The sequence below is a fragment of the Sceloporus undulatus genome, chromosome 2 (genome assembly GCF_019175285.1).
Source record: "Sceloporus undulatus isolate JIND9_A2432 ecotype Alabama chromosome 2, SceUnd_v1.1, whole genome shotgun sequence".
NCBI classification, from domain to species: domain Eukaryota; kingdom Metazoa; phylum Chordata; class Lepidosauria; order Squamata; family Phrynosomatidae; genus Sceloporus; species Sceloporus undulatus.
Genome location: NC_056523.1, coordinates 9,273,579 through 9,297,254, shown reverse-complemented (window position 1 = coordinate 9,297,254; position 23,676 = coordinate 9,273,579). Strand labels below are relative to the sequence as shown.

General features: G+C 43.3%; 2 protein-coding genes across 7 annotated transcripts in view; both read left to right on the top strand.

Moving 5' to 3' along the window:
- The window catches only part of LOC121922021 (zinc finger protein 420-like), a 319,204-nt gene that overhangs the window by 38,838 nt on the left and 256,690 nt on the right, over nucleotides 1-23,676 (top strand). The window lies entirely within an intron of this gene.
- On the top strand, nucleotides 1,342-18,607 carry LOC121921910 (zinc finger and SCAN domain-containing protein 30-like). 6 transcript variants are annotated; one of them, XM_042450633.1, is made up of 5 exons: nucleotides 1,342-1,682; nucleotides 9,584-10,405; nucleotides 11,555-11,669; nucleotides 13,541-13,804; nucleotides 17,465-18,607. In XM_042450633.1, exons 2-5 carry the CDS (start codon nucleotides 9,677-9,679, stop codon nucleotides 18,181-18,183), a joined length of 1,827 nt encoding a protein of 608 aa, XP_042306567.1. In that variant the 5' UTR covers nucleotides 1,342-1,682; nucleotides 9,584-9,676; the 3' UTR covers nucleotides 18,184-18,607. The 6 variants fall into 6 exon arrangements, with proteins under 6 accessions (XP_042306567.1, XP_042306565.1, XP_042306564.1 ...); XM_042450631.1 differs by lacking the exon at nucleotides 1,342-1,682 and adding an exon at nucleotides 1,880-2,349; XM_042450630.1 differs by lacking the exon at nucleotides 1,342-1,682 and adding an exon at nucleotides 2,984-3,105 and having other exon boundaries at nucleotides 17,465-18,591.

Genomic DNA, 23,676 nt, shown 5'->3' with positions numbered 1-23,676 from the left:
TATTTTCCATATATATATATATATGGTTATTGTAAACCTTTAAATCTGTTCCAAACTATATTGCCCTTAAGGCTATATCATGGGGTTTTCTTGGCACATTCCTTCTGAAGAAGTTTTCCCTTATCATCCAGAGGCTGAGGAAGTGTCACTTGTCTAAGGTTTACAGTAGGTTCACATGGTTTCCTATGTTGTTGTTGTTGTTACCCACCCTGGAGCTGATCTTGACCCATGGCAACCCTGTAGATGAGGCATCCCGAGTCCCAATGCTGCCCTGCTTTGCTCAGGTCCTACAACTTCCTAGCCATGGCCTCCTCCATTATAGGGTCCCTCCATCTGGCATGGGGCCTTCCTCCCTTTCTGCTTCTGGTGGATTTTTGTATTTGTTAAATGGCCAAGACAATGGTGCATTTCTGTTACTCAATACAGCCATTTATCTTTGTTTATACATATGTATGGACACAATCTGTTATTTATATGATTTATAATTATATACTATTTAGAACATATAAATTGCATTGTGGGAGCCTTGTGTCGTTTTGATATTTTATTTTATAATCTATGGCCTGTTACAGACAGGCCAAAATAAAGCTGCTTCGAGTCACTTTGGAGGTATGGTATTTCAATGATGCATGCATCCTAAGAGTCCAAAACCCACATCAAAGCCATGCTCCAGTCCTAAGGACTGGAGTGCAGCTTTGGTGTGGATTTTAGACTCTTAGGACTCATGCATCATTGAAATACCTACCTTCCAAAGTGACTCGAAGCAGCTTTATTTTGGCCTGTCTGTAACAGGCCTATATATTATTCATAATTTGTATGATTTATTGTTATATATTATTCAGAACATATAAATTGTACTGAGGGGAGCCTTGTGTTGGTTCTCCATCTTTACCTTTGGCCTAAGTCTTCCAACTCTACGATTCTATGACACAAAAGGAGAAGGGAATGGTGGTGGGGAAAAGGTTGAGGTCCAGCAGTTCTTCCCTCCCTCTGGGGCCTGGACCATGGCAGATGGACTGGTCCCCTTCCTGCCTGCCCTTGGGGGAGGTTTTTTTTGGGGGGTCTCTTTCTCCCCATCCCCCATTGCTCTCTCCTCTCTCCCCCTCCAAACCCCTATTTCCTTTGGACCCTTCCTCTCCCTGTTTCTCTTTCTTCCCTCCTCTTGGGAACAAGGAAGGACTGGGAGGAGGAGTAGCCAGGAGGAGTTCAAGGAGGGAGCTGAGGAGGGACCCTCAGGGGGCTCCTCCCGCTCGCTCCCATTGGCAGAGAATGAAAATTGCCTTTAGGGACCCCCTCCCATTCTAAGGGGAGCAAGCCCAGAAAGCCAGTATCCTTCCTTCCTGCCACTGGCTGAGAGAGGAGGTGCTTTTTGGTATCTCTTCCTCACCAGCCCCCCTCCCCCCTTCCTCTCTGCTTCATCCTCTCCCTCCTCTAAAAACATCTTCTCTTCACTCCCTGCGCTTCCTCTCCTTCCTTCTCCCCCCGCCCCCTTTCTTCTACTTTGAGCAAAGTAGAACTAGGAGTAACCAGGATTTAGATTCCACCTCAATCTTTAGAGAACTTAATGACAGTAAGGGCAGTTTGATAGTGGAAGAGGCTGCCTGGGGGTGGGGCGGAGTCTCCTCCTTTGGAGGTCTTTAAACAGAGGCTGGAGGACCATCTGTTGGAGGGGTGCTTTGTTTGTGAGTCCCTGCATGCCAGGATGGGGTCGGGCTGGATGACCTTTGGGGGAATCTAGGGTCCTAGTGGTGGGAGGACAGTATTCCCCCGAAGGCTGGTGGGGGAGACTCTGCCTCTGAAGGGGGCCCAGGAGCCGAAGGGAGGAAGACAGGGAGGGGTGAGTCTGCCTGGGGAGGGGGCTTTCAGCATGGCGGGAAGAATGGAGCCCCTCAGCCCTGAACTAGAGGCCTGGATGCGGGCCTTCATCCGCCGGGAGCTTCCCGGCCTCGTTGCTGCCCAGAGGGCTTTGGCCCCCGGGAAGGCGGGAAGGGGCTCCCCTTCGCCAAGCCCAGCCCCTGGGAAGGAGTGCTTTGCAGCCCCGGGAGCAGGAAAGGCCGGTGGCGCCAACGCAGTTCAAATTTCCCGCGCTGAGGCCACGTGGGCAGAGCAGGAGGCCTAGGGAGGGCGGAAGTGCAGGCCTCGGCTTCCGGTTTTGAGGAGGCCTACTCTGAAAGGGCTAAGCCGCCGGGGGGGAATAGGTTGGAGTTCTACTATACCCCCGCCTTGGCGGAAGTGGAGGCTTCCACTTCCGGTTTTGAAAAGATTAGGCCGCAAGGAGGGGAACAGTTAAATACTCCCGCCTTGTGGGCAAAGCGAGGCCTAGTGAGGGCGGAAGTGGAGGCTTGCATGGTAATGACTAGGCCTCAGGCCCAAAGCAATTGCCCCCGCAACTTGGAGTCAACTTATAACTCTGAGGAAGCCTATCTAGAAAGTACTAGGCTGCATGCAGAAAAGCGATTAAAGTGCCACAATACTTGCCCCACTGTCTGTGGCTACGCAGCGCCCTGCTCTGGGGAAGGCTGCTCTGTTAACCCCAATCAACCTTCCAGGCATTTTGAACTTCAACTCCCAGAATTGGCGGCCAGCACAGCCAACAGCCAGGAATTCTGGGGGCTGAAGTCCAAAACAACTGGAAAGCCAGCTTTGGGGCATCACTGTGAGGCCTCCTCTGAGGGAGACTCAGGCAACCCAGTGATGACCTCCAGGCGCCTCTTCCAGCCAGAGGATTTCCCAGTGATGCTGAGGAAGGTAGCCAGGACCCTGGGCCTCAGCCTCCCTTCGGAGGCGCCTTGGCTTGGGGACCCCGGTCCCCCTGAGGCAGCCTCCACAGTCCTTCCGTTCCCAGCGGACATCATGAAGGTGGTGAAGGAGGAATGGAAGAGGCCTGCCTCCAAGAGACCCATTCCTGCCTATGTTAATGAACTGTACAGCTTTCCCAAAAATGTCATGACCAAACTACAGATCCCATTAGTCAATGCCCCTGGGTCCTGCAAGGAGGATGCACTGAAGACTTGGTGGGAAGACAGGAGTTATGAGGCAGCCCTAAAAAAGGTGCATGAAGCCTCTTCGTTGGCCATAAGGGCAGCGGCGTCGGCATCTGACGTGGCGAGAGCCTTGTTGATCTGGGTCCAAGACCTGTTGAATGTAGTTCCCTCTAATGCGACCAAGTTCAGGCAGGGGGTGAACAAGCTGAAAAAGGTTGCGAGTTCACAAGGTTGCGAGTTCAAGACCAGCAAAAGGGCCCAAGCTCGACTCAGGCTTGCATCCTTCCGAGGTCACCAAAATGAGTACCCAGACTGTTGGGGGCAAATTAGCTTACTTGCTAATTAGCTTACTTGCTGTTCTATGATCTTTGGAATAGTGGTATAAAAAAAGACGGTGGCCTTCATAGTGGTTGCTAACGTGGATGCTGTTCGGTTTAGCGTCAGGGCTCAGGCAGCATTGGTGGTTGCAAGGCGCCTGCTCTGGCTTAAGAATTTGAAGTTGGACTCACGTTCCAAGAAGACCCTGGCGTTTGCCCCATTTTCGGGAACCAAACTCTTTGGGGACTCACTTAAGACTGTCCTGGTTGAAAGCAAGGGTAAAAAGAAGGTCCTAGTACCAGCAGGGAGGAGGGGGGATAGAAGACACAGTAGGCAGGGGTCCTTGTCCATTCCTGCTTCCAGAACCCGCTCTACCTCTTCCTTTAGTCCTTCTTTTCAGTCTAAAGACTCCAGAAGCTCTAGGTCTCAGTGGAGAGAGCAGAAACACACAGGTGGACTGGCTAAGCCAAGCAGACATCAACCAGGGAGAACAGCATCTACATCGGGAGGCCTTTCAACTGCTGGCAAAAAGGTTCAGCCACCCAGAGATGGACCGCTTTGTCTCCCCACTCAACTTCAAGGTGGAAAGGTTCATATCAAGACACCAGGCAGAAGGAGCCAAGGGCATGAACGCTCTCATCGTTCCTCAGCCCAGGGGACTTCTATACACTTTCTCCCCTGTGGCACTGCTCCCCAGGATAACAGGAAAGATTTGCAGGGAGAAAGCATTCATGTTCCTTGTTGCCCGTTTGTGGTCCAGGAGAGCCTGGTTCCCCAAGATGTTGCGCATGGCCCTGCACTCCACACCGCTGCCAGCCTGCCTGGACCAAGTCTTTCTTCCCGACCTGACATAGCTACAGCTTCACGCTTGGAAATTGAGCGGATCATGTTGCGCAACTGCGGTTATTCTGAGGAGGTGGTGAACACCATTCTGGCTTCCAGACGGGCCTCAACCAACAGGATTTATGAATACTCCTTCAGAACCTTCCACAGATGGTGCAGGCGTAAGCACATTGACTTTCTCAATTTCTCCATCTCCTTGCTGGAATTCCTCCTGGATGGCTTCAACCTTGGCCTTAAACCGAGCACACTCAAAAGGCAGGTCACAGCCATCACCTCAGTGCTGCCACACCCACAGGAACCAGGATTGCATCACATCCACATGTGCGCAGATTCCTGAGGGACCTGTGACTGCTCAACCGGCCTATAGTACGACACAGATTAACTTTCCGTGATTTCACTTACTCATGGTCCGAAAAAAATATTCCTCCCCTGCTGCAGGTGAGTGGGGAGAAATATTTTGACTATGGCCCTATACAGACAAGCCAAAATAAAGCTGCTTCAGGTCACTTTGGGGGTATGATGTTTCAATGATGCATGCATCCTAAGAGTCTGAAAGCTGCATCAAAGCTGCACTCCAGTCCTTAGGACTGGAGCGTGGCTTTGGTGTGGCTACTGGCCTCTTGGGATGCATGTATCATTGAAACACCATACAGTGGTACCTCGGGTTACGAAATTAATTCGTTCCGCGGCTAATTTCGTAACCCGAAAAACCTTCGTAACCTGAATTGCCATAGGCGCTAATGGAAAAAATAGCTCTCTGCTGCCCTCCGGTGGCGGAAAATAGCGCCGAGGTTTTTTCGTAACCCGAAAAAACCTTCGTAAGCCGAAACAATAAATCCCTATGGGATTTTTTCGTATCCCGAAAAATTCGTAAGCTGGGTAATTCGTATCCCGGGGTACCACTGTACTTCCAAAGTGACTCGAAGCAGCTTTATTTTGGCCTGCCTGTATCAGGCCTATATTTTCACGGTCTGAAAGTATAGTGAAAATATTGGATTCAGTACTATCAGCCATCTGCAGTGGGTCTTTGTATCCCGTGAGGATAAGTGGGTCTTACTATACATAATTTCCCATCTTGGGACCTCCATACTGTCCTGGAAGCACTGACAATTCCATCCTTCAAGCCCCTGTGGAAGGTTGTGAAGTAGCTGTCATGGAAGAGGCTTTACTTGATCACAGGCTATCTGAGCTTGAGGTCCTGCCAGCACACAAGGAGCTCTGTTTCATCAGGCCTGACTGTAAGTTCTTTCTTTGCACCCCAGCTGTCATCCCTAAGATGAACTCAGCCTTCCATAGGGCACAGGATTCTTCTGTCCTTCTGCCCTTGGCCAACCAAGGAAATGGAAAAGGTCTGGCACATCCTGGATGTTTGCAGAGCCATCCACATCTACCTGGACTAGCAGTTTCCAATCCCTTGACACCTTATTTTTCACTTTTCAGTCTTGATCCAAGGACAAGAAGGTCTACACCCTTAGCAGATGAGGACTTGTATTAAGACCTGCTACAAGTCTTTTGGGCTCCCACTACCAGAAGCATAGTTGCACACTCCAGAAGTAGTGTGGCCACATCAGCAGCTCTAACAATCAGCTACCATGATCCCAGGGGGCAGGAAACTGATTGATGTTCATTTGTTTTTTATTTGGTCACTTGAAGTAGTAGTTTTTAGTTGAGTAGGATGGAACATGTCTGAACATTGTACCAACCAGCTACCTATGCCCTCTTCTTAAAGTACTCCATTCCATTCCCTACTTTCTCCTAGTTTCCCATTTCCCCATCTTATAATACATCAATCCATTTGAGCATGACCAGTCTTCATTAGGCTTTTGGGATCTTCCCCCTCCCCTCAGTCTTTTTGAATTCCCTTAAAGCTTTTTGTGGGAGACAATATCAGCAAGACTACTTCATGAACTTTTTGTGGGAGACTACTTCATATTGGACTTTGGACGCATGAGAAGATGTGACCTCATAGAAAAGACAGTAATGCCTGGCAAGGTCAAAGGCAGCAGGAAAAGCGGAAGACCACATTACAGGTGAATAGATTCAATCAAGGAAGCCACAGTCCTTAGTCTGCAAGATCTGAGCAGGGTTGCAGATGAGAGGGTGAGTTGAAGGTCTTCCATTCATAGGGTTGCTTTAAATTGACATTGACTTGGTGATAGTCAACAACAATTTTAAGCATGCATTAGTGTTTACCTTAGTTTGCTGATGCATGACTCTCCATCTATATGGATGATTGTATAGGTTTATAAAATGAGAAAGCTATCCTATTCAAATCCTTGCATCCTTCATCCTCTTATGCAAGGACAGATTATTCCTGTAGGTTTTTTCCTAGTACAAGAAAATACCATGTTTCTCAAGAAGTATTAACAGCTCAGACAAAATCAAAGTCCAGGCCTAACACTGGAAGTCACATAACTTATTCTTGCTATAGAAAGCTTTTTTAAATCTTGACAGATGCTTCCCTTCTTGTTACTCAGAAAACTGAATTTGTGTGCATTTTTCAAAGAGCAGAACCCATAGCTTTCATCAGGTTTTCCATAGGATCTGTGAACCAAAAAAATGTTAAGAACCACCTCACTAAATAGGAAATTTATTCAGGGGTAGCAGTGTTGGCCATTTAACTTCAAAAGCTTGTATGCTGTGTTTTGTGCATTTTGACTGGCCATAAAGGTATCACAGTTTTGTGGACTCAGTAAATAGGAAAATGATTTCTCTACTGACTTCAGCTGGGCAAGATGGTTCTCTATTGGAGATGCAAAGCATGTACTTTACTCAGAACCAGCTCCAAAGTTTGAAGAAGGGTTTGTTCTGGTGTGAGAATTGCCTACATACAGTGGGCCTTTGGTATCCACTGGGGTTTCATTCCAGGACCTCCTGTGGATTCCAAAACCCATGGATGCTCAAGTCCCATTATATGCAGTAGTGTTGTAAAATGATGTCCTTTGTATAAAATGGCAAAAACAAGGCTTGCTTTTTGGAATTTATATTTTTAAAAATATTTTCAAGCCATGGATGGTTGAATCTATGAATAAAGAGTCCATCGATATGAAGGGCCAACTGTACCTCTTCCCAGGTGTCAGAGTTAGCACCCAGAATCCCAGACAATCAATCAGTCAGTTTGATTATATAATCAACAGCACTTTATTGATAGATCCAGAATCAGACATGTGCCTCGCTCAGCTTCTTAGCTGAAACTAACCACACCTCCCCACAGACAAAGTAACAGAATTCCCCAAAGCCAAAATCCCCTTCCATGCAGAAGCCCGCCAAGCAAAGCCCCTCCTGGTTGCCACAGAACTGAAACCACATTCCCCGCTCAGAGAGCCAGGCCCTCAAGGCCACCCGATAAGACACCTGGCCCTGCTATGCACTAGACATCACTATCTACATTCCTAACTGCAGCTAAAGCCCCATCATCCCCAACTACTATACCTCAACACTAAACACTATCTGGTAGAATACTAACAGGATTCTAACACCAGGTCTCCTATGTCTGTGAATCTATAGTGGGCTTCCCTGATGACAGAAGTGTGAAACCTATTCATTGAGCACTGTACAGTTGAGTCTAACATTCCACAATACTGTCACAATGGTGCATTGTTCCGTGGCATTGTGGGAAATGAAAACTAGCTGCTCCAACTTGTACTTGCTCCGTCTTGGCTTAGTACTAACCTGCACAACTTGGCAGTTGGTAGGGGCCAAAGTTAAAATAGGCTAAACTTCTTTGGGCCGCAGATAGGCTTTTAGTGGCACATTTTCCAAGTAAATTATTTTAATAATTTATTAGTATTTAATAATAATTAATATTATTAATGTTAATTCTGTCCTTCTCCTTCTCTGCTTGGCCCTCTCCTTGAGAGAAAGCTGGGCTACGAAGGAAGCTTGAGTGTGAATTTGAGGAGCCTTATCAGAAGGATTAGCTGACTATTAGTAACTAGCTATGACACAGTTGCACAGGAAGTTGTTCAAAGTCCTTGCAGGCCACCGATAATTCTGACAGGCCACTTGTGGCCTCCAGGGCATATGTTGTACAGGTGTGGCTTAACATAGTGGGCTCTTAGTATCCACTGGGGGTTGGTTCCAGAAGTCTCCATGGATATCAAAATCTATGGATGCTCAAGTCCCATTAAATAAAATGGCATAATAAAATGATGTACTTTATATAAAATGGCAAAAAGGTTTGCTTTTTGGAATATATATTATTTTTTAATATGTCTGAGCCACAGATGTTTGAATCCATGAATACAAAAATCCATGGATATGGAGGGATGACTCGTACGTGGTCATCATTATCATTATGATGATCAGGTTTCTCTTAGAAAGGGAAATAGAAAAAATTAAAAGAAGTATGCAACACTCCCAGATTTGAGTTGTTTTCTTTAAAAAGTATGTTTAAAAAACTAAAAGGAATTAAATACCATTAAATAACAGCTTCATTTACAATAATTTGAAAAACGTTTAAAACGTTCCAAGCCTGGTCAAAATACTGTAACCCAATAAAAGGCCTTTCCAGTTAACGGCAATGGCCTCTCTTAAATAAAATGTCCTTGCCTGCTGACAGAGAGAAAAAATTTCTCGGATTAATGGAAAACAGGCTTTATTGGCAAAGGAGAATGTTTTGGATGAAAAAGAAATCAATGAATATTGGGATGGTTCTTGAGAATGGTGACTGTTGGGGGTCTGGGAGAAAGCAGTTTGCACTGCAACCACAATATTTTGTTGTGCTTAAATGTAAAAATGTTAGTTATTTATTTGGAGTATTTATACTCCGCTCTTCACAAAGGCTATCAGAGCAGCTTACGTTTTTTAAAAAGTTAGACAATTCCCTACCGTTAGGCTTACAATCTAATAAGACATGACAAAGAAGTAGATGGGAATGATGGTGGGGAAGGGATCAGGTTCATTGGTTCTTCCCTCCCTCTAGAGCCATGGCCATGAAAGATGGACCGGAGGAAGGGCTCATCATCTTACTCTGGGCTAGGCCTGATGGAGCTGGCCTGCCTCTCTCTCCCTCTGAAGCGGATGATGGTGGATGGGTTGGAAAGAGGGCTAGATAGTCTCTATCGGGGTGTTTTACAGCAGAGCCTTGTCAGGTCCTGGTTTTATAGGCAAAGCAGCTGTGAGTGATGGAAAACATAGTTCCTACTGAGTCAGGGCCTCAGTCCTGAAGAAAGAGGAATTCCACTTGGAAGGCACAGGTCCAAGCAGCAGTAGAACCAGGAACTTCTTCTTCCCCATGATGCTTTGATAGTCACTGTGATCCTCCCTTCCTTTCTCTCTGCTGGGGTGTTTTAGACTCTTCTCTCCCACAGAGGCCAAAGCAGTGGCAGTTGGAATGGAGGGAGGGTGCCTGACCAGCTGCTGGGACGGTTATAAGAGGCAGAATGTTTTCTTGTGTTGGTTACTACCACACTCTTATTTACATTTCTCTTCACTAGGGAGAAGTCCATGGGTCCAAATATAGAAGGCTGTAGCTTCCTACATATCCTGCTTTTATTCTAGAATTTTCTACCCAGTGCATTGATCATCAAATGAAAATGAGTGACCATGCCCCAGTATGCCTCGTGTCAGAGCAAGTGTCACATGTGGAAGGGAAAATCTTCTCTGCAAACCAGACTGGGAATATCAAAGAATGTTCACAAAGGCTACCCCAAGGTCCAGTTAAACAAGAACCAGAAGAGAGCCTTCTACAGCACTGGGAAACCCAATGGCAAGAATTCCTGAAGAATATGGAGTCTCCTCAATATGTCCAGCCACCAGAGGAACCCACGCCCTGGGCAGACCCAAAGGGGTTCCTGGCCTCTTTTGAGCAAGTGGGCAAAGCCTGCCGGTGGCCCCAAGAAGAGTGGGTCACGCGGCTCCTGCCAGCTCTCAGTGGAGAAGCTGAATGGGCTTTTAGAAGCATGGAAGCTGGAGACAGAGAAGACTATGGGAAAGTGAAGGCGGCCATATTGCGAGAAGACACCATTAGTCAAGAGAAGCTGCGTCAACGTTTTCGGTGTTTCTGCTACCAGGAGGAAGAGGGGCCGAGAGGGGCTTACAGCCACCTCCAGGAACTTTGTTGCCAGTGGCTGAAGGTTGAGAAGCACTCCAAGGAGCAGATCCTGGAGCAGCTGATCCTGGAACAACTCCTAGCCATCCTGCCCCTGGAAACCCAGAATTGGGTGAGGAAACGAGGGCCAGAGACGTGTCTCCAAGCTGTGGCCCTGGCTGAGGATTTCCTGCAGCAGCAACGACAGGTTGAGAGACGAGAAAACCAGGTGAAGCCATTTGTCTTGATATTTATTTGTGTAATGAGCCAGCATGGTGTAGTGGTTTGAGTGTTGGGCTATGACTCTGGAGACCAGGTGTTGAATATCTGCTCAGCCATGGAAACCCACTGGCTGACCCTGGGCAAGCCACACTTTCTCATCCTCAGATGATGGCAATGGCAAACCCCCTCTGAAGAAATTTGACAAGAATACCCCATGATAGGGCTGTCTTGTTGTTGTTGTGTGCCTTCAAGTCATTTCCAACTTATGGTGACCCTAAGGTGAAGGTATCATAGCGTTTTCTTGGCGTGTATGCGTGCGTGAGTGAGTGATTGCCATTTTCAAGCTGAGAGACTGTGACATGCCCCAAATCACCTACTAGGTTTCTATAGCAAAGCCAAGATTCGAACCCTGGACTCCAAAGTCATAGGTAAACTCTCAAACCCCTACTGGTTCAATTTTTAGTTTGGTGAGGCACCAGAGCTGTCTGTCAGGGAGGCTAAATATATCACAGAACTACAAATTACAGAATTCCATAGCATTGAATCAAGGCAGTTAAAGTTGTGTTAAACTGCATTATTTGTGTACTGTGCATACACCTTTGGCCATGGCATTGTGTGTAAAAAAGAGCTACAAAACCACAATGAGGTGGAAACTGTCAGTCTGGCCTACCTCCTAGGGTTGTTGTGGGACAAAGGGAACCATGTACACTTCCTTGAGCTCTCTAGTGGAAATACAGAAAAGAAATGTGCTAATAAGTAAATACCGTGGGCCCTTGTTATCCACTGGGAGTTGGTTCCATGACACACACACATACACTGTGGATAGCAAAATCCAAACATCCAAGTCCCATTAAATATAATGGCATAGTAAAATGGTGTCCCTTATATGAAATGGCAAAATCAAGGTTTCCTTTTTGGAATTTTGATTTTTAAAAATATTTTCAAGCCATAGATGCTTGAATCCATGGATGAAAAATCTATGGATATGGAGGACTGACTGTAAAATAAATTCTTCAAAATGGATGGAAACCTCTTTGGCTCTGCTGTACTTTCCACTGAAGAAGGGAGATGTTTGGCTTGCTTGGGTGGTGGGGAAGATGGTGGATTTTGACATATTGCTTTATTCTGACCCAGTTCCTTTTCTGTCTCCTTTCAGAAAGAGGTTATAACTTACTCTGTAGCAAGCCAGGTTCCATCCGACTTTGAACAGACACACCTGTGTTTGGAGACTAAACAGGAAAGTGACAGTGATGGACAGTCTGGCCAGTTGGGTAAGAAAATGCCCTTTTGTACCTGAATTCTTAGATGCTCTCAAGGGCCTTTGTAGGCCAAATTAACGCTTCAGCTAGGATTCTGTGTTCCTCCACTCTAAGAGAGCAGAGACAAAATTTGGGAGCAACTAGTGACAAATAATTACTGATATTTTAATTAATTCCTTTCACCATTATCTAGGGCGGAGGTGAAAATTGTGAGGCCTCCAAGTATCATTGAAAATTAGACATTGTGGTTTTCAGACAAGGAATTTCTGCCTTTCTTGATGGCAGGGAAATAATCCCATGTTTGGGGTTTGTTGTTTACTATAATCAGCCCTCCAAGTCTGACTTGAGATCTACAGACTTGAAAGTTCAAGGAGCAGCGACTGCCATTAACGTCAATGTGGTGTGCGCCCTGCATGCACGCGCCCTTTTCAAGTCTATGGGGCTTGAATATGTGCAAGTTTTGGAACTCGTGGGGGAGGTCTGGAATGGATCCCCCACGAGTTCCAAGGGCCAACTGTACTCTCAAGTTAACTTTGATTTATGGCAACCTCATGAATGAGAGATCTCCAAGTCACTCTATCAAGAGCCCAGCTCAGGTCTTGCAGAAAAGTAATTCTTCAAAGTTGTTATTGTATTTCCCATTTCTAAGTATGATTGTGAAAGCTGGATAGTGAAGAAAGCTGATAAGAAAGTCAGCTTGTTTGAAATGTGGTGCTGGAGAAGTGTTCTATGGATATTATTGACTGCTAAAAAGACCCTTGGATATTGTTCCATGGATACTGTGGACTGCTAAATGGGCCCTAGAGCCTGAGTTCTCCCTAGAAGCCAGTACAGTGGTACCCCGGGATACGAATTACCCAGCTTACGAATTTTTCGGGATACGAAAAAATCCCATAGGGATTTATTGTTTCGGCTTACGAAGGTTTTTTCGGGTTACGAAAAAACCTCGGCGCTATTTCGCCACCGGAGGGCAGCAGAGAGCTATTTTTTTCCATTAGCGCCTATGGCAATTCAGGTTACGAAGGTTTTTCGGGTTACGAAATTAGCCGCGGAACGAATTAATTTTGTAACCCGAGGTACCACTGTACCCACGTTACGAAATTTCCGGGATACGAAAAAATCCCATAGGAAATAACTGTTCCAGGTTACGAAGGTTATTTCGGGTTACGAATAAAATTTTGGTGCTTTTCGGCGCTTTTTCGCACGAAATCGCGGCTTTTCCCCATTAGCGCCTATGGCATTTCGGCTTGCGAATGCTTTTCAGGTTACGAAAGCGGCGGCGGAACGAATTAATTTCGTAACCCGAGGCACCACTGTATAACTAAACTGAGACAATAATATTTTGGACATACCATGAAAAAATATGACTCACGTGATAAGTCAATAATGCTTGTTAAGACAGAAGGCAGCAGGAAAAGAGGAAGACCATCTTTCAGGTGGATAAGCTGAATCAAGGAAACCACAGCCCCAAGTCTGCAAGACCTAAGCAGGGCAGTGGATGACAGGGTGACTTGGGGTTCTCTTTTTCATGGGGTTGCCATAAGTCAAAGTTGATTTGACTGCAGTGAACACCACCACCACCAGATATTCCCTCCAGTATATAAGCTGCTATGAATTTGTTGCTGGGGAGGTGAAGTGGAAAGGTGCAGTTATCCCCACACATATTTAATGGACTTAGGGACTTCCCATGGGTTTCTAATTGCCAATGTTTAAAGAGAATGCTTTAAAGATTGAGATTGGCCCCTTTGGTTTGACCCAGTATGGCTCCTCTTACGTTCTTAAAGTTAATGGATGCCCCTTTCATTTCCTGCTTTTCAGTTATCTTGTATTCAGAAGTCCAGGAAATAAATTAGGCTCATGTTGTCATTTTTTCATTTCTCTAGGAGACCAAAGCTGGTTGACTGGAGATGTTGGGCAAAAGGACACACCAGAAGAGTCACAGCAAGTGGGACAAGACACGGCCACAGTAGCAAGAACAGAAAGAGTAATCTTCCATGGCTGTGGGCCCCAAAATGCACCTGAGAGTCAGCACAGTGTGAAGATCCAACATAAAACCTGCTCAGGAGAGAGAGAAGATGAATTTTCCCTACACAGAGGAAGTTATACCAATCTTGGAGGAACTGCTACCCAGCAAAGAATCTCCACCGGTAAGAGACAAAATGCCTACAGTGCTTATGGGAAAGTCTTTGGCCATTGTCCAAGCTCCACAAAATACAAGCGGATACACAGGAGAGGGAAGTCGCACAAGTGTTCGGAGTGTGGGAAGTGCTTTCTTTACAAGTCAGGGCTGGCCACACATGTGCGTATCCACACAGGGGAGAAGCCATATGTGTGCTGTGAGTGTGGCAAGACCTTCAATCGTGGCTCAGAGCGGAACAGACACCAGCGGACCCATACAGAGGAGAAACCCTACGAGTGCCCAGAATGTGGGAAAAGGTTCTGGCAGCGCTTCAATCTCAACAGACACCGCCAGACCCACGGGGCAGATGAGAATCCATACACCTGCTCTAAACACTACAAAAGCTTTATCATGACATGAAACCTCCCTCGGTGCAAGGGGGATCTTCATGGGCCACGATACACCTCCCCTAAGAGAGGCTGGTGAGGCACAACTACTGAATATAGGAGAAAAATATAGAAGATGGGTTCCATCAGCCTGTTAGTCTTGAAACAGGGTTTGGGCCTATCCTAAGGGAAATGTTATCTTTCCAGGTGGAAACCAGTAGTTGCTCCCATGTTATTTGAGTAATGGATTATCACCACTAACATCATCATCATTGATTTATATAGCACTGTTAGTGTAGATGGAGCTTTATATGTTAAAAAAAACCACCAGCAGCCATACCAGAAGCTTACAGTCTAAAATATATGTAGAGTCTAATTCTGCATCCATGGATCCACAGTTTGAAAACATTTAAAAATAAAAAAGCAAAAAGCAAACCTTCATTTGGCCATTTTTTATAAGGGAAGACGTTTTACTATGCTATTATAATTAATGGGACTTGAGCATTCATGGATTTTGGTATCCAGCAAAAACCAAGGGCCCACTGTATATTCATGTGTGCACATAAACACATAGAGAAGATAGTAGTACAAATATAACTATCCAATGCAATCCTAAAAACAGATTAATCATGGATTTTTTTAAATGCAGTATAAAATACAGTAAAGAAAACTGACAAATCTTGTTTATTTTGGCTATCTATTATTATTATTATTATTATTACAAATACAGATAGCCATAATAAACAAGATTATAAAATAGTATTTTAAACTGAAATGCCAAAAGCTTTAGAATCTGCTCCAAGTTTTAGTTTTTAAAGGAGCTAGCCAAGGCACTCAGCCTCTTTTGGCTCTTTGTATAGCTCTTTCAAAGTCAAACTCTTTAAAACCCAGTAGTCTGGGGCTGATGACAGTTGCAAATGCTCCACTGTCTTGGAAAGCAGCAACAGCTGCTACCACCTGCTACCCCAGCCAACTGAGCCAGCCCCAATTGACCTCGAAGGGGTGGGATATAAATAAATAAATAAATAAATAAATTATTATCATCATCATCATCATCATCATCATCATTATTGATGGGGGTCACAGTCCAGATTTGGAGGGCTACATATTTTTTGTTTTAGCTTTAGATAACCTGACAACCTTTAGGCTGGATTCCACTTCCCAGCAGCCCCAGCCAATATGACCACTGGCCAGGGATGAAGGAAACTAGATTTCCAGAGTAACTGGAGCATGATGGACTGATTGCTTTTCAGTGCTTCCTGTGAATCACAACCTAGAGATTTCAGAACATGTGCCATCACAGAAATAAGAATCACTTCTTCAAGGCCACTTTGGGGTGTTTTGTTGGAAGACTAATTGGAGGCCTTGGAAAACAAAATCCATCATCTTGTTTTTTTTCTTTTTGTTCCTTACACAGTTTGTGGTAGTGTGTACTAACAGCAAGATCATACTCGCAGCAATATGACAGGCATATGGATCCCATAATGGACTACATGACCATCATAGTCCCACTCAAATTTAAAATGTTGTGACTCTAAAGATAAAGACTAATTCCCAAATTGAACAGCACATCATGTTAATATCCCATGAAAAATAAATCCTTGAAGCTAAATGCCTGAAGGTTTGAGTTTTCTGTTTGCTGTCAATATTGAAGAAAGTGGATTGGGGCTTCATATATTATTCCAAACTAGACTGAAGCCATTGAATCGGTATTGCTAGTCAGTGGGGATCACACAATAGGAGCCAGACCTTGATTTCTTTTTTTAAAAAGAACAGCCACATTTAAGTAACTCCAATGTCTTTTAACAGCCATGATAGATGGATATGTGAAATCTCCATGTTCAAAGGCAGATCCCATCTGGATCAGACCAGAAACTCGTCGTGCCCAGCATTCTCTTTCCATAGTGACCAACTAGAGGTCTACAGGAAGAAACCCATCATCAGGACATGAGGAAAAGAGGCCCTTTCCACTTGTGGTTTCTGCCAGTTACCATCCTGGCTGCTAAGATTCTGACAGCTGCAACCTACAAAAGCGACATTTCTAACCTCTGATTTAAACATAGCAAGCTTGTTTTCTGCTCCTCCAGACACCAGGACATGGAGCAATGGACGCAAGCTACAGGAAAAGAGATTCCACCTAAACATTAGGAGGAACTACCTGACAGTAAGAGCTGTTCAGCAGTGGAATGTGCTGCCTCAGACTGTGGTGGAGTCTGCTTTAGAGGTTTTTAAACAGGCTGGATGGCCGTAGGGAGTGCTTTGTGTATTCCTGCATGGCAGGGGAGTTAAACTGGGTGACCCTGGGGATCTCTTCAAGCTCTCTGGTTCTATGATCCCTGCAGACTAAGTCTTATTGCATTATTAAACAAAACTGGCAGACTGAGAGAGGGGGTCATAAAAGTGTCCTATTTACCAAGCTGAAATAATCTATTTGGCAAAAATGAACCTTTTACAACACGTTCCTATGAAGAGAAAGAGTCATGCAGAGTAAGAACATTAAAAAAGTGTTTTGTTTGCCTGCCAGGTTTGTTTATAGAATCGTAGAGTTGGAAGAGACCACAAGGGCCATCCAGTTCAAAACCCTGCCATGCAGGAACTTCCAATCAAAGCATTCTCGACAGATGGCCATCCAGCCTCTGTTTAAAGATTTCCAAGGAGGGAGACTTAACACATCAGACATCTGTCCAAATGGGCTGTAGCAATCCACAAAAGCTCATACAGCAAACAAATTAGCCTATAAAATGCCACAAGACTACCTGGTGTTTTGTCTGAAATATCATAACATGGCTACAGTCGCAAAATTTCTAATTTTTGGCTTCTTTCCATGTCCACTTTTTTTTCATTTCATGAATTACTAGATTGGCAACCTAGCCTTCACATTTTTCTTCGGGGCAGCTCATGGCCATTTGATTACAATGTAGTTATGTCCACTGGAATTTTGTGAGTTTTTTTAGCATTGTTTTCCTTTGCTTCATCCTTTAGATATTTTATTATATGCCCCTAAGTTTTACCCTCGACTTATCCATGGGTCATATCAAAATCCATAATTTTGGCCCCCAAACCTGCCCTCGATTTATACATGAGGATGACTTATAGTCAAGCATATACAGTATCTTTTACTAGGAATGCTGTAATGGTACTCAAATCTTGCTAGCAGGCTTCCTTCACAGTCAGCTTGGTTGGCACTGAGTAAAATATGATGTTAGACTAGTTAGGCTTTCAGTCTGATGCAGTGTGGCTATTCTTCTTTCATAATCCATCGTTGACATCAGAACTGGTCTTTTTCATTTCATTCTTGACAGATGACAGACAAGCCTACGGATGTAAGACGAAAGATAGCTTACTGGGAAGCCAGCCAAAGGTGGAACAAAGTGACAGGTTCTGGAGAAGCACCACAGAGAACAATTTCTGTAGTCAGGAGCAGAGAGTCACGTTGGATGATTCTGGCAGGCCAAAGAGACAGGCAAGAAACAGGACTTGGAAATATTTTTCCAATGGGGGAAACAAGGCCTGTCATGAAACCATATTGTCACACAACTTGAAGTCAACCACATTGTCTAGGGAAGGCTCAGACATCCCAGAACAAGAAAAGATGGATAAAGCAGCATTCCAGTGCACTGTATCTGAAAAAAGACTCAGTCACAAAGACAGCCTTTTGGGACGCCCCGTGCGAAATGAAAAGTACAAGTGTTCCGTCTGTGAGAAGAGCTTCCATCGAAATTCGCACCTGGTGACGCACAAGAGGATCCACACAGGAGAGAAACCTCACCATTGCTGTTACTGCGGGAAGAGCTTCAGCGACAATGCAAACCTTATTAAGCACAGGAGGATCCACACAGGGGAAAAACCCCATAAATGCTCCGACTGTGGGAAGAGCTTCACCCAGAGTTCCCACCTCATCCTCCATAGGAGGATTCACACAGGAGAGAAAGCCTATTGTTGCACTATGTGCAAAAAGAGCTTTTCTCGGTATTCGTTTCTTAGCACACATCAAAGAACCCACTTGGGGGGGAAACCATAAAATCCACAGCTTTTCCCAGTGATGTCATACGTTGCTGTTGCTTTTTAATGTGCCACCAAGTCAGCTTCAACCTATGGGAAGCATCTGAGATATCTATGAAAGGCACCCTGATCTTGACATTCCTCCTAAAATATTGCGAACAGGCTATCTTGGCCAATTCTATCCACTTGTAATATCTGCCTCTTCTCCTACTGTCTTCAACTATTGTCTTTGCCAATGAGTCATGGCATGCCTGATATGTCCAAATTATGATAAATTCAGTTTAGTCATTTTGGCTTCTAGTGAAAGTTTAGGCTCAATTTATTCTATTATTTATGTCTTTTTGGAAGTCCAGGTATCTGCAGAACTCCATTTGAGCACTGTATTTCAAATGAGCTGATTCTCTTTCTGGTTCAAAACACACCGCAGAAATAATCCAGTTTGAGACTGCTGTAACTGCCGTGGCTCTGTGCAAGGGAGTCCTGGGAATTGCAGTTTATTTTGGCACCAGAGCTCTCTGACAAAAAAGGCTAAATATCTCATAAAAGTACAGTTCTCAGAAGTCCCTAGCATTGAACCAGGGAAGTTAAAACAGTCTCAAATTGGATTATTTCTGTAGTGTGTTTTGTACCTCTGTCAACTTTCTTCAGCAACCAGTGTTCAAAACCATACATAGAAACCAGAAATGCTATGGCATAGATGATTTTAATGTTGATATTTAATGATTCTGGCTTTGATACTTAATACTATATTTTTTAACTTAATCTGATTTCTGCATAGTGGCCCTTTCAAGTCTAGCTGCGTCTACGCTGCAGAAATAATCCAGTTTGATACCACCTTAATTGCCATGGCTCAGTGCTATGGGATTATGGAAATTGTAGATTTGTGAGACATTTAGCCTTGTCTGTCAGAGAGCTCTGGTGCCACAGAAAACAAACAATTCCAATAATTCCATAGCATTGAACCATGGCGGTTAAGTAGCGTCAAACTAGATGATTTCTATAGTGCAGATGCAGCCTGCATCTTGCTTTTTTGACTACAGCATCCATTTTGATCTACGACTGAGCCAAGTTATTTGTTACTGGGTGACAATATCAGACACTGGGTGGTTGAAGGAACCCACTGATAAAAGCTGATTTGGGGGAAAGTTCCTTAGGAAGATGGAAAACACCTCACAAAATGGAGAAACCACAAGGCATAAAAACATCTTGTTTCAGTTGGCAGCATAAGAACATGCAGTTATGCATTTGGCAGAAGCAACCAGTTGGCTGGAAGAGCCAGAATTTAATTTTTGACTCTAGTATATTGCAATCGGCACACTGTTTAATGAGCTAGTCTCCATAATACAATTCTCACTGCAAAATTAAAATTTTTGATGCAAGACAATCATCCTATTAAAGAAAACTTGGGTTATTTGTTGTACTGTATGTGTTTTAATCAGCCCATTACATCTGCTTATCAATACTACCGTAGTTGCCACAATTACCCATGTTCTGGCAATCTGTACATACGACCAGTACTACTCAACATGGTGGCCCTTGGACCAGTGGTGATCGCCAAACCATTGGCATCTGGTTTGCAGAGAGTTTACAGGAAGGAAAGAAACAGTTGCTGCCAATGGGCATAAATGTGATACTACTCCCTGGTATATAATGGGGGGGGGGGATATGCCCTCCCTGTACATCAGACAGCATGAGGAGCAGTGCATTAGACTATTATTGTTAAGCTTTATTTATAGAGCGCTGTAAGTTTACACGGCGCTGTACACCTACAATCAGTTAAAATAGAATAAAATAAGTCAGCCTATAGCATACACCCTATAAAATAATTTAACATGATACACATTAAAACATATGAACTTTAAATAATAGAATATTGCAGTGCACAAATCAAAATAAACCTACGATAACAATCAAGTTATAAGGTATTCTCAGAAGTGAGAACCACTGTGATGTAGTTGTTCCAGTGTTGGAATCAGACTCTGGAGACCAGGGTTCGAATTCCGGTTCTGCCATGTAAACCCTAGGGCAACTCACACTTTCTCAGCCTCAGAGGGTGGCAATGGCAAACTTCCTTGGAAGAAACTTGCCAAGAAAACCCCATTATAGGTTCGCCATTTTAAACATTTATTTCATTTCATTTGTATGCCGCCTTTTTTCCAGAAGGGACCCAAGGTGACTTACAGATAAATAGATAGATATAAATAGATGAATTATAGATAAGTCAATATATAGATAGGTGAGGCATATAGAAAGATAAACCATATGCTGGAAATGTGATACTATGTGAAGGCACACAACAACAGCAACGTTCTCAGCAATAAGAGAGTAGTCTTAGATAGAGATGTACCTCAGTTTACCACATCAATGTATTCCTAGGCATTCCTTCTTTATCAGAAACTTTGGTGCCAGAGGTAGGAATAACATGGAAAGAGTAAGGATTTTATTTATTCAAGATGGGTTCCTATACCACACAAAAGAAAAGCTGTTCAGTGTTTCAGCAAACATTCAAAACTTAACATCAGGCATGTGTGAAAGGAAACCACTAGGTTAAGTAAGTCTTGCAAAAGTAAGCAAAAATACTCTTATTATTAAACTTTATAAAGTGCTGTAGGTTTACAAAGCGTTCTACGTATAATAGAATAAAATAATATAAAGTAGACCTGCCAGTGGCCCACATTCTAGAAAACTGAATATTATACAAAATTAATACACAATACAGTTCAACAAAAATATACAAGCAACATTAAAATAAACATCAAATAAGTAATGTCTGGGAACGCAAATATTCAGACATTTCAAGAGACTGCTTGAACGTTTCTGCCCAAGTGCATCTAAGGATGTTTTTTATTACACTGCACTCCGCTTTACTAATAATTTCCATTTTTGGTCTATATATCTCGACTTAATCTGCATTTTAGTCTTCATTGATGGATTCTGGAAGCAGCTGCTTTTTAGCTTTTCTGCTTTAGACAGGCACCAGGGTGATCTGATGTCTCAACTACAAAGGAGGACAAAGCACCCCCAAAATGTGGGACAGTCGAGAAAAATTGAGGGCGCAACCAAATAAAAGCTACAAACACTCATAGAAATATAAGCCCATGCTTCTTAGTCCTGCTAGATGACATTTGGGAATGCCTCCTGGACAGAAAACAAAAGCTAAAAACATGCATAAAATATAAAATTCATGCTTTTTGTCCTGCTCAAAGTGGAGGACATTTTGGAATTCTTCAAAGAGAGATGGTGGAAAATGTAGGGCATGTCCTGGAAAAGGAGGATAGGCGTTCAATCTGGACAGGTGTTCACAGCTACAGTAGGACCAGACACAGTTCAATCCCATTCTTTCCCAGCAGAAGGTTTATCAAATTGTTTACTACAGACATACACTCCAGGAAAAGGTAGGCTGAGCTGGTTTTAAAAATACTTTGTAAAAGGGAGCTTCTTTGTCAGAGGCTTTGTTAACTGGGGTATGCCTATATTACCTGTGGGTTGCCTTTGACTGGAAAATACCATTGGATCACAATGCATTTTGCAGTAACAAACTCTATGGCTTAACTATGTATTGGTTGAAACAATACATCTGTGGTATCTATGAATGTTTGGACCATACCTTGCCAATGCTTAATAAATATACAGTACTGTCTTCGAACTGATTCCTGCATGCAACAGAAGAAGACTATGAGTGCCACCATGGTGTAACAGTCTGACCAGGGTTCGAATCCCCTGCTTGGCCATGGAAACTCATTGGGTGAGTCGCACTCTTTCAACTTCAGGCAATGGGGGGGGGGGGAATCCCTCTCAACAAATCTTGACCAGAATACCCTGAGATAGGGCTGCCTTAGGGTCGCCACAAGTTGGAAATGAATTGAAGGCACACACAACTACAAAATGTCCTAAAAGAAACTAGTTTTATCTCCATGCTGATGTACTGCAGCTCCCAGCAGTCCTAGCCCAAGAGCAATAATGAGAGCTGTACACTGGAGGTAGCTTCATTTAGACCCAGATGTTTACTTAAGAAAGAGGCAATGTGGCGTAGTGGTTTGAGCACTGGGTTATGAATCAGGAGACCAGGGTTCGAACCATGCATTCATCCATTGAAACCCACTGGGTGACGTTGGGAGTTGAAGCCAAAAAACATTTGGAGGAACAAAGTTTGGGAATCACTGGCGTAGTGGTTTGAGTGTTGGACTGTGACTCTGGAGGCCAGGGTTCGAGTCTCCACTCAGCGTTTGAAACCCACTGGGTGACGTTGGGCAAGTCACACTCTCTCAGCTTCATGGAATCATAGAGTCAGATCAGAGGAAGGCAAATACTTCACTTGAGAAGTATCACTTAAGGCAATGTCAGAGATGGATAGACTAACGACTTTACTAAACTAAGGAGATATGGAGAAAGTAAACGAAGGGTAGCCCCCAATTCAAGAATATTGTAAAAAAAGTTGGCAAAAAGTAGGCAAGCAAATATTTAAAAAAGAAAGAAATATGAGCTTTAATTAATTTTCTATGGGATAAAACGGAAGATAAGATAATTATGAGAGATACAGTGATCTGACAGGAATAAAAAAAGAAGGCTAATGTATAATAGTAGTCAAAAGTGAGGCACTTAATATTGCACACAAGGAAGTTTGCATTGTAAAGGATGTACATAACTTTGTAGTATGATGAAAGTAAGAACAGTTATAATAAAAATTATAAAAATAAGTATAAATGAAAGAAAGAGAATATTTCAGTGGAGACCAAATGATGATTTTTAAAGGACCCCGAAGTGATTAAAAGAACTAAATTAGCTATGGTAACTTTTAAAAAGAAAACTGGAATCAAGGTATGAAACAGCAACAGTATGGGATACAGGAAAGGCTGGCATTATTAGAGGATTACTTATTACACAATAAATACGATTTGATGGAAGAAAAGGAACCAGAGATTAGAACTGTTCAATAAAACGCTTCAAACCAAAGAAAATGATCTCAATACGAAGAAGCCAGCAAACAAAGATCAAACTGTTAGAGAAACCAATATCATTGGAAATGGCAAATAAATTAGAGGGAATTTTTTAAAGGTAAAAACAATACAATTTTGAAAATTCAAATAAATTGGGGAAGTGGTTATTATACAGATTAAAGGAAAGAAATGAAAAGGGGCAAATAGTAAAAAAATAAAAAGGCAAGGAAAAATTTACTCGACAAAAGAAGATTTTGGAAATTTTTATAAGGATTGGAGCAAAACGTATAATTAATGGATTATTGGGGGGGAAAGAAGAGGCTACAAAATTAGACGAGGAACAGAAATCTAATGTTATTTTGATTTGTTGCCGGCCTTATTTTATTGAATGTTAACATGTACTAATATGTATTATGTTTAATTATTTTTGTAGAATGTACGCCGGAGGCAGGTTTATTTTCATCTATTTTAATTGATTCTATGTACAGCGCCGTGTAAATTTACAGCGCTATATAAATAAAGCTTAATAATAATAATAATAATAATAATAATAATAATAATAATAATAATAATAA

What these genes read in the sequence shown, in the direction of transcription:
- LOC121921910 (XM_042450633.1), top strand. Translation starts at nt 9,677, where the DNA reads ATGAAAATGAGTGACCATGCCCCAGTATGCCTCGTGTCAGAGCAAGTG. An exon ending in TGGACAGTCTGGCCAGTTGG is followed by an intron (nt 11,670 to 13,540) that starts GTAAGAAAATGC and finishes TCATTTCTCTAG; the next exon opens with GAGACCAAAGCTGGTTGACT. An exon ending in CCAGCAAAGAATCTCCACCG is followed by an intron (nt 13,805 to 17,464) that starts GTAAGAGACAAA and finishes CATTCTTGACAG; the next exon opens with ATGACAGACAAGCCTACGGA.